General features: G+C 45.3%; 1 protein-coding gene and 1 long non-coding RNA gene across 2 annotated transcripts; both read left to right on the top strand.

The window, feature by feature from the left end:
• The first annotated feature begins 5 nt into the window (after positions 1-5).
• LOC310751579 lies at positions 6-3,156 on the top strand. The gene is made up of 3 exons (XR_014542620.1): positions 6-134; positions 285-415; positions 1,600-3,156. It is a non-coding gene; the product is annotated as an uncharacterized lncRNA (long non-coding RNA).
• A 4,021-nt stretch (positions 3,157-7,177) lies between these two features.
• On the top strand, positions 7,178-11,997 carry LOC310751575 (uncharacterized protein). Its single transcript, XM_083590863.1, has 5 exons — positions 7,178-7,474; positions 7,587-7,673; positions 8,877-9,179; positions 10,258-10,406; positions 11,571-11,997. Exons 1-5 carry the CDS (start codon positions 7,408-7,410, stop codon positions 11,763-11,765), a joined length of 801 nt encoding a protein of 266 aa, XP_083446989.1. The 5' UTR covers positions 7,178-7,407; the 3' UTR covers positions 11,766-11,997.
• Positions 11,998-12,286: the final 289 nt, after the last annotated feature.

Raw genomic sequence — 12,286 nt, 5'->3', positions numbered from 1 at the left:
ATTTTTTGTTCCAGGCAGCATTCCACAAAATATCCATTGGGGTATCATACTGGGTGTTCTTGTACCCCTTATATGTATTTTGGTGGTGATCTGCAGGTGTTATGAGGCGGGGAAATCCAATCAGAGGAACAGAGGTAGAACCCTCTCTATTACTCTTCCTTCCATCTCAACTGTGATGGAGGCTCCCTGCCAAATATGTTCCCACCTTCCATTTGTGTATCCTGGAAGACAGGGATTGGTCATTGCCAAGGACTAAAGAACGTGTCTCATGTTGCACTCTGCAGATATTCCCTCTGTGGCACAAGAGGAGATGGTGTACCGTCCGCCACCCGAGAACCCAATGATGAACCGCCTTTTGATGGTTTTTGCACCCGACAGTACAGCAATGAGCCCCCCTACCTATGATGAGGTCCAGGTGAGATGCGTAGGTCAAGAAAATGAGGGGTGATGGTTCGGTGCTACTGTTATGTGACACCGCCATCATAAGAGTAGTGAGAGACTTCAGGGGTTTTGGCATGAGAGTCTGTGACGACTGTCCCCCACACAAGTTATCCTGCTTCCCACAGGTGCAGTAGAGGACAGTGCCCTGCGGCCAGTTTCAAAGTCAGATTTAACTGGCCGACTTCTGTACATTTAGTGAGGGGTGGCGGCACCATCTGGTCCTTTGCCTCAAGCTGAAAAATATCTGGCCTCGATTCCCTCCATCGTTTGGTGACTCCCCGCACCAAAAGAAAATCTATTCTTCTCTCTTTCTAAAATACTGATTATATTGTTGGCCCAAAACGTTAAATTCTAATAGAATTAAAACAATATTGTCTGACTAAAGCAGAAGAGCACAGCCACACTGTTATTAGCTTAATTGTGATGAGAGACCCAGGAACCTGTAATTATTATTATTATTATTATTAATAATAATAATTTATTTATACCCCGCCCTTCCCGGTTCAGAAAACCGGCTAGCAACAAATTTAAAACACTTAATTGATGCAACAAAAAACAGCATAAAATACAGTATAAAACGTGAATATCAATAAATTCAGAATTCAAAAATCAATTTAGGGAGGAAATCCATCCAATAAACATTAGATGATCACCAGGGCTAGCTGGCTAAATTAGTCCTATTTGGGCCAGCGAGGAGACCAGGGGAGAATTAGCTGTAGGATCCCAGAGCGGGGAATCTTCATAAGAAGGGGAGGGGGAGGGAAGGAAGGGGAATAAAAGATCAGGCTAATTTCAAATTGAAAGCCAGGCGGAATAGCTCTGTCTTACAGGCCATACAGAAGGAGCTTAAATCCTGCAGGGCCCTGGTCTCATGGGACAGAGCATTCCACCAGGTCGGAGCCATCACTGAGAAGGCCCTGGCCCTGGTGGAGGATAATCTGACTTCCTTAGGGCCCAGGACCTCTGACCTATGGTTATTCACGGACCTTAAGCTATCCCTAAACACTTGAACTAAGAGGTATATTGAATCATCTGCCTTTTGCTGAATTTGTGGCTGAGTTGGTGGTTTAGATGGGCTCCAATGCTCTTTCGGGAGCTGCTTCCCACAGTCTCCTGTACTGTGTTGTTTAACTGATCCTCTTTCTCCTCCACCTGCAGGCTGACCGGAATGGAGGAGAAGGTACATTGTGCTCAGAACCGCCAGCCTATGATTCCGTTTCTGATTGCACCGCGTCTGCCCCAGATGCCTGTGACTGCAGCTGTGACTGCAGCTAGCTATCCTGGATTCAGAGCTGAGGACCCAACTGAAGAAACCGAGTGACTGCCAGACAAGCTGAGGGAGATGGCCGACACTGACACCCGGTTTGAGAACACTGTCCGAAAAAGGTCATGGGCCAAGGTGAAAATCAAGAAGAGGAACTTTTCTCTGATTTCTCTGATCCTGTGGCTGCAATGGAAAAGCTGCTGGGAACATCATTTGGCTTTGCTCATCTCCCCCTCCTGGGACCCTTATAAAGAGGAAATGCTGCCTGAGTCTTTGCTTTTAGCAACTGATCTTCAGAAACATTGCTGTCTCTAGCTGTGAAGGCAGAACCACTCTCTGGGGTTCTATTTCATATCTACATAAAGCCATTGTTAGAGATTTCAGGGCAAAAGCTGCCTTTTACCTACTGCAGCTATTTTGACAGCTACAGCCATACCCAGACCATGAAAGCCTTGTCACAGTAGTTCATATACTTCAAGACTGGATTGCTGCAACATGCGGGTTTCCTCTCTTGATATGGAAGCTGCAGCTGTTGCAGAATGCTGCAGCATGATCGCTGATAGGTGTGTGGCTTTGTCAGCACAAACACCCCTTTTCAGAGCTCTGCACTGGTTGCCAATTGGCCAATGTCCTGCCAACTTCAAGGTGTTCATATTAGGACTGGCAACGGCTGTTTTGTGCATGATCAAAGCAACACCTTGATGGGGTGGTAAAGGTAAAGGGACCCCTGACCATTAGGTCTGGTCGTGGCCGACTCTGGGGTTGCGGTGCTCATCTCGCTTTATTGGCCTTGGGAGCCGGCGTACAGCTTCCGGGTCATGTGACCAGCATGACTAAGCCACATCTGGCGAACCAGAGCAGCGCACAGAAACGCCATTTACCTTCCTGCCAGAGCGGTACCTATTTATCTACTTGCACTTTCACGTGCTTTTGAACTGCTAGGTTGGCCGGAGCAGGGACCGAGCAACGGGAGCTCACCCCGTTGCGGGGATTCGAACTGCCGACCTTCTGATCAGCAAGCTCTAGGCTCTGTGGTTTAACCCACAGCGCCACCCGCGTCCCTTTTAACAGGGCATAGTGGGGGGTAAAAGCGCATACTGGGGTTGGATTGGGCTGGGCTGCACTGCACTGCAGCTTGAGATGACCCAGAACACAATCCCCATGCAAATTGGGAGTTGCCTGTATATAAAACCCTTAACAGCTTGGGAGCAGTTTGCATACAAAACTGCCTTACCTCACATATGCCCACTCATCCGCTTCGATTGGCAGAATTGCACTAGTACAGGTGCCCCACAATATCAGCCCTGTGTGTGTAAGAACTCAACCCTATAGCATGGCAGAGCTTGCACTTTGGAACTCCCTGCCTGTAGAACTCAAGCAGGTGCCTTCACTGTCGTTTATAAAGACACTGAACAACAACATCACTTTTAATCTGTTTCAGTATTTTAACTTTTTTTTATATATATATATATAAATTTTTTATTGATTTTCCAACACATATTAAACAAACAATACAAGACAATACATAAACAAACAAACATATAAACACGTATAATTTCTTAACCTATTTTTCTTAAACCTTGTTTCAACAAATTCCCCATACCTCCCTTTTCTGCATCCCTGTTTTAAATTTTCCCAGCAACCACTAATTTCAATACTTATAATACAATTTCTGATCTTTTTCCTCTTATCCAATTACTTATCACTTTTCTTACTTATAATTCACTTTCTTTAATCCTTTTTCTCTTACCCAATTATTTAATCCTTTTTCTCTTACCCAATTATTTGTCACTGCAATTCTGTTTTACCTTACCCATGACATTTTAGCACTCATTAATTTTACAACAGTTCTTAAGATACACTTTAAATTTCTTCCAATCTTCTTCCACCGTCTCTTTCCCTTGGTCGCGGATTCTGCCAGTCATCTCAGCCAGTCCCATATAGTCAATCACCTTTGTCTGCCATTCTTCCAGCGTGGGTAGCTCTTGTGTCTTCCAGTATTTTAACTTTTGTCTGTTTTAAAGGCGGGCTGTATTTTTTCCCCCTTGATTTTATCTTTTGCAAACCGCTTTGAGGTGCTACCAAATGCACCTCATAGCCTCCAACATGTCAAGGCAAAAAACTGGGCCACTGTGCTGCTGTGTGGGAAAATGGGATGTTCCAGTTTTAATGGGACAGTTGAGGGCATCTGAAGTAGCAACAGCTTTTCTTCCAAATGAAGAAGTTATATTATATTATTATTATTATTTTATTATATTATATCTATTATAACTATTCTTTTTTAAAATGTGATGCTTATTGTTGTTATAATATTATGTAAATTGCTTGTGAGGTCTGCCTGAAAAGCGGTATATAGATTCTGCAAATAATAATAATGCAGATGTATCTTTTGAAACCTCAGGCACTACAGTGTTAACTGGTGTATTTATTTTTGAAATAAAGAAAATATATGCCTTCAGATGATTGGGCCTTCTGACTGCAGGGGCAGATGGGAGTTGTAGCAGAAAATGTCTGGAGGGAAGAGAAAGAAGTTTACCACTCAATGAAGATTAAACTTGCCTCCAGAAGCTCACAAGAGGACTCTTAAATGGGGTCCCTTAGAAAGGGTGTTAGGTAAATTCAAAATAGAGGAGGAGTTGTTGAAAGCTCTTAGTGGAAATGTGGACCTTCCACTGACAGAGGCATTCTACCTCCCAACTTTTCCCTTTTCTTGTGAGGAATCCTATTCAGAATAAGGGAATTTCCCTTTAAAAAAGGGAAACGTTGACAGCTATGCTACCTCCAGATACCAGATACTACAGGCTTGTATAGCTATAGAGCACTGTTGATTTCATACCCTCCCTTTTGTGTGTTATTTTAACTAATCCATGCAATTTAATGCACACGTTTTACTAATGGACACATATTGTCCACAATTGTTGGTTGAGGAACTCTACGGCAAAATTCACCCCGAAATCCAAAGGGTGGCTGTGCTTCAATTCACGTTTTCTTTCAGGAAGCGTGAAAGGCTTGTAAAACTTAAAGACTGCTTCATTCAGTGATTTAACACATCTCCAAGACTCCAGAAGGCTGCAATGTGACCCTGCAGTGCCATGCATATGGAGAAAAAACATTCAAAATCATATGGAAAATAAGTAAGACCTCCAGGTTCTGGAGTTTTGGCTAAGAATGAACTTTCTGACAATGTCAGGACTCTGTGTCTTGTGGTGAAAAGGTTCCAATGACTACACGTTCACCTGCATGGTCAGCAATTCTGAAGAACAAAAGGAAGCTTCAGTTGACATGCTTGAAATCTGCACAAGTGATAGAGGTGAGAAATGTATTCTTCCCCCCACCCCACATTTCTGAGAGGCGTTGCTTGGGGTGGTGAATACCTGTGGTATCTCTAAAAAGCATCAAGGAGAAGTGTGTGGGCACGCAGAGCATTTGTGGTTTTTGAAACTAAATGGAAACAGGAGTGGAAAACCTCCATACTCCTTCTGCTGGAAGTTGTGACAAGCACAGAAAAGACCCACCATTTCTCAGCTACACAGGAAACTGCCTTACATGATGTCATACCATCTACTTCATTATTGTCTACACGGATTGGCAGTGGCTCTGCAAGGTTTAAGGCTGAGAGTCGCTCCCAGCCCTTTTCTGGAGATGCCATCAGGGGTTGAGCCTGTGAACTTCATCCATTCAGCTATGGCCCTCACCCCTTCTCCTCCCCATCTCCCTCCCCCATTCACATAAATAAAGACAAATGAATTTGTAAAAAATAAATATTGCAGGAAGATACTCACACTCTGTCTGCCACTGCTCTCTCTCTCTCTAAAAAAACAAGCTGTTCAAACTAGCACCCTTCTTTTCTTCTAGCTACAAAGAATGTGATTTGAGGTGTGGCCTTCAAGGAAGCAGCTCTGAGCGGATTGAGGACTCAGCTACATTAGTCACAATAATGTGATTTGAATGCGTTTTAAACATGCAACAGCAGATGGCGCCAGAAAGCAAGTATTGCTTGAAATTGGATTTCTCGTATTTCTTTTCTTTTGATAAAAACGATCCAATTTCTGACTCCAGCATTTCTCCGATGAAAGTAGTGACGTCCCATTCCATAATGATAATTTTACAATTTATACCCCACACATCTTACCGGGTTGCCTTAATTCACAAAGTCATTGGGTCCAGGATACCGTAAGAGCTTCCTGAACCCTTATCTTTGAGTTCTTGGGGGGTGTCTCTTGTTCGTGCCCCCCCCAATGGCTCAGAAACACAACTTGTCTCCGCCATCGGCCATTTGCATCCAGTGCTGTGGGCCGAATCTGTGGAACTCCGTCCTGGCTTAGAGCAGACAGGCTCCGTCCCTCTCTCCCTCCCAGGTGAGGAACTTTTATTTCAGCAGGGAACCATTCCCCCCATTTTCATAGTTAATTTTAAGAGACATCACCTTGCCAGCAAAGGTCTGTATAGTTAAAAGTCTGGTTTTCCCAGGAGTGATGTATGGAAGTGAGAGCTGGACCATAAAGAAGGCTGATCGCTGAAGAATTGATGCTTTTGAATTCTGGTGCTGGAGGAGACTCTTGAGAGTCCCATGGACTGCAAGAAGATCAAACCCATCCATTCTGAAGGAAATCAGCCCTGAGTGCTCACTGGAAGGACAGATCCTGAAGCTGAGGCTCCAAAACTTTGGCCACCTCATGAGAAGAGAAGAATCCCTGGAAAAGACCCTTTGGTCAAACTCATGCTAGTAGCTTCGAGAACACTGTCCCACCATCTCGTCCTCTGTCGTCCCCTTTTCCTTGTGCCCTCCATCTTTCCCAACATCAGGGTCTTTTCCAGGGAGTCTTGTCTTCTCATTAGGTGGCCAAAGTATTGGAGTCCCAGCTTTAGGACCTGTCCTTCCAGTGAGCATTCAGGGCTGATTTCCTTAAGAATGCATAGGTTTGATCTTAGCGGCAGTTAAAAAAAAAAAATTAAATCTTGATCATTAAAATATAACCTAAAATTATAATTTAAAACCTTAATCATTTTGGTAGTACAGCTTGTTCCCTAAGTTTTAGGGCAGTCGCACAGAATTTGGCCACCCTTAGCGTAATTTCTAGATCCTTGTCCTCTACCAGGAGTTTTAGACATTGAAGTTCGGACCCATTTGGAGATTTTTGTATAACAGGAGTGATAAATACCGAGTGTCTATCCCCGTAGAAACGGCAGCGTAACGAGACATGAGAGACAGTTTCTACCTCCATCAAGCCGCAGGGGCAGACTCGTTCCATGTATGGTTTACCCTCGAATCTGCCCTGCAATAAGGCAGATACAAGAATAAGTGATAATGCCAGAGATTAAAACAGGACAGAAAGATACACAGCATCACTAAAAAGGACTAGCGAGAGAGAGAGAGCGCAGATCTAAAGAACTCATTTTGTTCATAGGATAGCGAGCCTGACTGTAATTTAGGTGTTACCTAACCTTGACTCATGCTTTTAAGTACTTGTAAAGTGATTTTATGGGAGAGCAAGTATGTCACATGGTTCATTTTTATGGCTTCCCAGTCATTAGCCTTACATTTATTTGCAACGGCTTGGCGGATGTTTCTCTGTTGGCACCTGTTCTGTGTTGTAGTTTGCAGATAGCAAAGGAGTGGACTGCAATTGGGGTAAGCCAACCTCTTTCTCCTCCTCCCAGGAAACACTGAAAGCTCGCTTCATTTCCAGAGAGAACTGGCCATGAAAGTCACTCACAGAAGCTTGCTAATCCTTCTTGACTTCCATCTGTTGATCTTCTCTGCCTTTGGTAAATCTTCAGCACTGGCAAGGAGGGAGGGAGAAATTCAGTTTGCAAAAACAATAGGGGACCCGAAACAGAGCCCTGAACAATATTTCCCACCCTCTTTGTCTCCCTAAAGGCACTTTAAGTCAAGCAGCAGAGAATCCAACCCATCGGGTGAAGAGAGTCCAGGGAGGAAGAGTGGACGTCATTCATCCCAGAAATGGTAAGCTTTGTGAGTCCAGAGATGGAGAAATTGGAGAAGCCAGATATCATCTACTGGATATTGGGAGGAGATTGTTGAGGACATGTCAAGGGTGGGGAAAATTTCAGCTGCAAGAATGAACGATAGGTCCTTGCAGCTCATACAGTTGTTAAACTGTGGAACTCATTCCCAGAAGTGACTGTGATGGCCGCCAACCTTGACCACTCCATACTTGGTGGCAGTAATGCTTCTGAACACCAGTTGCTGGAAATCACAGGAGGGGAGAGTGCTGTTGCGCTTGTCGGTCTCCCACAGTGTGAGAACAGTATGTTGGATTAGACGGGCCACTGGCCACTGGGAGGCAGTGACTGTAAATTTCAGGCACTGGTTTGGACATCAGTTTGTGGTTGTGATGGCCTGGGACTCGGGCTTGGATTCGGAACCAGAGGAGTCTCAATCTGCACCAGATCCTTTGCCTCAGGCAGCATCTGAACCAAGTATGGGTCCTGATCCTGAAGAGTCCCAGTCTGCACAGGTTCCTCTGCAACAAGCACCAGCTGGGCTGAGTCAGGGGCCTGAGCCTGCCCTGGCTCCAGATGTGGGGATTACCTCATTGCCTTCAGCTGGACCATCATTTACAGCTGCTCCACTACCGGGTGGGTTGGGGGGGGGCTGAGGCGGCCTCTGGGTCTAGTAACCCACCGACATCTCCCAAGCTGCAGAGACTAAGGTCTGAGAGAAGGAGAGACCTGAGTACTCGCAGGAGGAGTGCTCGCCTTCGGGCGAAACAGGGAGGTGAGTGACCAGTGGTGGATCTGATCACACATTCTGAGACCCAGGCTTCTTCCAGGCCAAAGGCAAAATTTGGCAGAGCAACAAATGTGCCTTCTACCTTTTTTGAGTAGGCTAGCTTACACACACACACACACACACAGAGAGAGAGAGAGAGAGAGAGAGAGAGAGAGAGAGAGACTCATGCACCCCTCTTTATCATCCATCCAAGCAAGCAAGCGTCATTATCAGTGTTGAGGGATACATCTCAGAAAGGCAAAAAGCACTTGTTAGGGGGGCATGGAGCAGGGGGTGCACATGGGTGCAGACTTGAAAGAGTCTCAAGGGCCAACTAGAGAGAACCAGGGCATCAGGTTCCCCATCACTGCCTTACACACTTAGTGGCAGCAACTGAAGCACAAACTTCATGTAACTTTTGTTTGCATTGAACAGAGCCAGTGCCAGCACCTCAGATACTCCCCCAAAACATCTCCAAGACTCCAGAAGGCTGCAATGTGACCCTGCAGTGCATTGCATCCACAGAAGAAAAGTTTGTTATCTCCTGGGGAAAAGGGAATCCCCCAAGGACCTTAGCTGGAGGTACAGGTGAATACCAGGTTTCCCACAACGGTAGGGATATCCATGTCTCCTGGCGAAAAGGTTCCAATGACTCCACGTTCACCTGCAGGGTCAGCAGTTCTTCAGAACAAAAGGAAGCTTCAGTTGACATGCTTGAAATCTGCACAAGTGATAGAGGTGAGAAATGTATTCTTCCCCCCACCCCACATTTCTGAGAGGCATTGCTTGGGGTGGTGAATACTTGGGGTATCTCTAAAAACCAGGGAATCAAGGAGAAGTGTGTGGGCACTCAGAGCATTTGTGGTTTTTGAAACTAAATGGAAACAGGAGTGGAAAACCTCCATACTCCTTCTGCTGGAAGTTGTGACAAGCACAGAAAAGACTCACCACTTCTCAGCTACACAGGAAACTGCCTTACACAAAGTCCAACCATCTAGTTCACTATTGTCTATACTAATTGGCAATGGCTCTGCAAGGTTTAAGGCTGAGAGTCGCTCCCAGCCCTTTTCTGGAGATGCCATCAGGGGTTGAGCCTGTGAACTTCATCCATTCAGCTATGGCCCTCACCCCTTCTCCTCCCCATCTCCCTCCCCCATTCACATAAATAAAGACAAATGAATTTGTAATAATAAATATTGCAGGAAGATACTCACACCTTCTGTCCTCCACTGCTCTCTCTCTCTCTCTCTCTAAAAAAACAAGCTGTTCAAACTAACACCCACACCCTTCTTTTTTCTAGCTACAAAGGAAGTGATTTGAGGTGTGGCCTTCAAGGAAATGGCTCTGGGCAGGCAGTGAATAATAGAAGGTACCGCTTGCCGGCTTCCATTGAAAGTATCTGGTTGGCCAATGAGAGGGCATGCAGTTGGACTGGATGGTCCCCCTGTGGCCTCTTCTTCTGTTCTTCTGGAACCTCCAGGGTCAGATCTGCACCCTTTTAACATTAAGGAAGGGTTTGTTGAAACAAAATATTTAAAAAATCATTCCAGTAGCACCTTAGAGACCAACTAAGTTTGTTATTGGTATGAGCTTTCATGTGCATGCACACTTCTTCAGATACATGAAAGCTTATACCCAGCTTATGCACATGAAAGCTTATACCCAGAACAAACTTAGTTGGTTTCTAAGGTGCTACCGGACAGTTTTCGGTTTCGACAATGTGTTATTGCCGTGTCTTTTTTATCCCTTATTTCAAAATCTTTTTTATACTGCAGTTTTACAGTATATTCCAAGAGACTATTATTGTACATTGCAGGTGGCCTTGGACAAATTATACGTTGGGAGTTCATGTTAATTCTTCTTCTCCCCGTCGTTGCCTGTTTATTGGTGGTCACAATAATCATAGTGAAGAAAAGAAAATCCAGGAAAAGAGAGAGAGATGGTGCCACCTATGTTGATCCCCAGGTGAGATGTGCCACCTCTATTAAGTCTGATTCCTGTCCTTGCTCAGGGCTGGGGCATCTGCTTGTTTGCCCTGTTCCTCATCCTCCTGACTCCCAGTTTCCACTTTTCCTCACCTCTCCTCCTCCTCTGGACTGTGTCCTGTCTCCCACCACCACCAGCCTGGGTCCAAACTGTCCTCTCCTGAACTTTCCTTGGAGGCCACTTGGTCAGGCAATCGCCAGCACTCCTCCTCATCTATCCCTACAATCGTATGGATCTGTGCAGCCTACTAGCAATTAAGAAATATATGGAATTTGTCAGGTTTTGTCACTCTAATAGGTAAAAAAGGTAAAGGACCCCTGGATGGTTAAGTCCAGTCAAAGGCAACTATGGGGTTGTGGCACTCATCTTGCTTTCAGGCCAAGGGAGCTGGTGTTTGCCCACAGACAGCTTTCCGGGGCATGCGGCTAGCATGACTAATCTGCTTCTGGTGCAACAGAACACCATGACAGAAAACAGAGCACACAGAAACACCGTTAACCTTTCTGCTACAGCAGTACCTATTTATCTACTTGCATTGGTGTGCTTTCGAACCGCTAGGTTAGCAGGAGCTGGGACAGAGCAATGGGAACTCACCCCGTCACGGGGATTCAAACTGCCCACCTTCCGACTGGCAAGCCCAAGAGGCTCAGAGGTTTAGACCACAGCGCCACCCGTGTCCAATAATGTTCTTTGAAGGATAGGGGGCCCAGATGTTGCCACAACTCCCAGAACGGATGACCCTGCTTCTCTGCCTCCTAAGGCAGTTGGAACCAATGACATGTGCAGTGGGAAAGGGGTCCAGGCCAGCTGGCAAAAACAGCCATGAGTAAGCACAGTAAATGATGCCAATAGAAGCAATTTCGCATTCTGAATTTTCAGCAGTTTATAAGCCAACTTTCAGATGTGGAACAACGTCACCTATGCAGATGGGTGATCCAGCAGTCAGTAGAAGCAAACTCCCCAAATACTTGAACTAAGCAGTATAGTTAAGCCATCTGCACTTCTCAGATCAAACTGGGCCTGGCCATGGATTAAACCAGGGTTTAGGTGGCCTCCAGTGCTCATAAACTCTTTTAGGAGCTGCACCCCAGAGTCTACTGCATTGTGTTGTTTAGCTGTTTCTCTTTCTCTCTGAACCTGCAGGTTGACTGGAACAGAGAGGGCTGTTCAGTGAGGCCAACCTGTGAATCCCGAGAACGAGGCCTTGTGTGTTGTCCCCTAGACAACGGTTTTGGCAGGAATCGTGAGGATCGTTGGGACTATGGGATGCACTGGTCGTTCGGGGATGAAGGGGGCCCTGAGTTATGCTGCTGCTTTGGGATTCGAATGGGTCCCTAGCGGAACCTCCAAGCGTCCCTATTTTCCAGCAACAGTCCTGGATTTACAGAAGCCATCCCAGTTTCTGATTTGATCCTGGAATGTGCTGCTTTTCCATAGGATGTCCCTATTTTCATCAGAGAAATGTTGGAGGGTATGGAGTTATGTGACTCCTGAGGCAAGGAGATAAGTAACTGTGCAGCCTCTAGAAGACATCTGAAGGCAGCCCTGCATAGAGATGTTTGTTAAAGTTTAATGTTTTATTATGTTTTTATATATATATATATATATATATATATATATATATATATATATATATATATATATTGGAACCTACCCAGTCAGATGGGTGGGGTAGAAATGAATGAATGAATGAGAAAGATGTCCCTGTTTTCATCAGAGAAAATGTTGGAAGGTGTGCCCTAGTACCAGAGCTGATAGTCTTTCAGTGGACCTTCAGAAAAGAAACTCTTTGAAAGCCCCCATTGCCTATAGAAACATTGGTATAAAAAGGTCCCAGACCAGGCTGAAGAGTGAAGACA

This window comes from Podarcis filfolensis (genome assembly GCF_964270895.1).
Source record: "Podarcis filfolensis genome assembly, chromosome: 16".
Taxonomy (NCBI): domain Eukaryota; kingdom Metazoa; phylum Chordata; class Lepidosauria; order Squamata; family Lacertidae; genus Podarcis; species Podarcis filfolensis.
The sequence above is the reverse complement of the archived record's forward strand: the minus strand, read 5'-3'. Positions and strand labels throughout refer to the sequence as shown.

What these genes read in the sequence shown, in the direction of transcription:
- LOC310751575 (XM_083590863.1), top strand. Translation starts at nt 7,408, where the DNA reads ATGAAAGTCACTCACAGAAGCTTGCTAATCCTTCTTGACTTCCATCTG. An exon ending in GTTGATCTTCTCTGCCTTTG is followed by an intron (nt 7,475 to 7,586) that starts GTAAATCTTCAG and finishes GTCTCCCTAAAG; the next exon opens with GCACTTTAAGTCAAGCAGCA. An exon ending in CCACCTATGTTGATCCCCAG is followed by an intron (nt 10,407 to 11,570) that starts GTGAGATGTGCC and finishes CTGAACCTGCAG; the next exon opens with GTTGACTGGAACAGAGAGGG.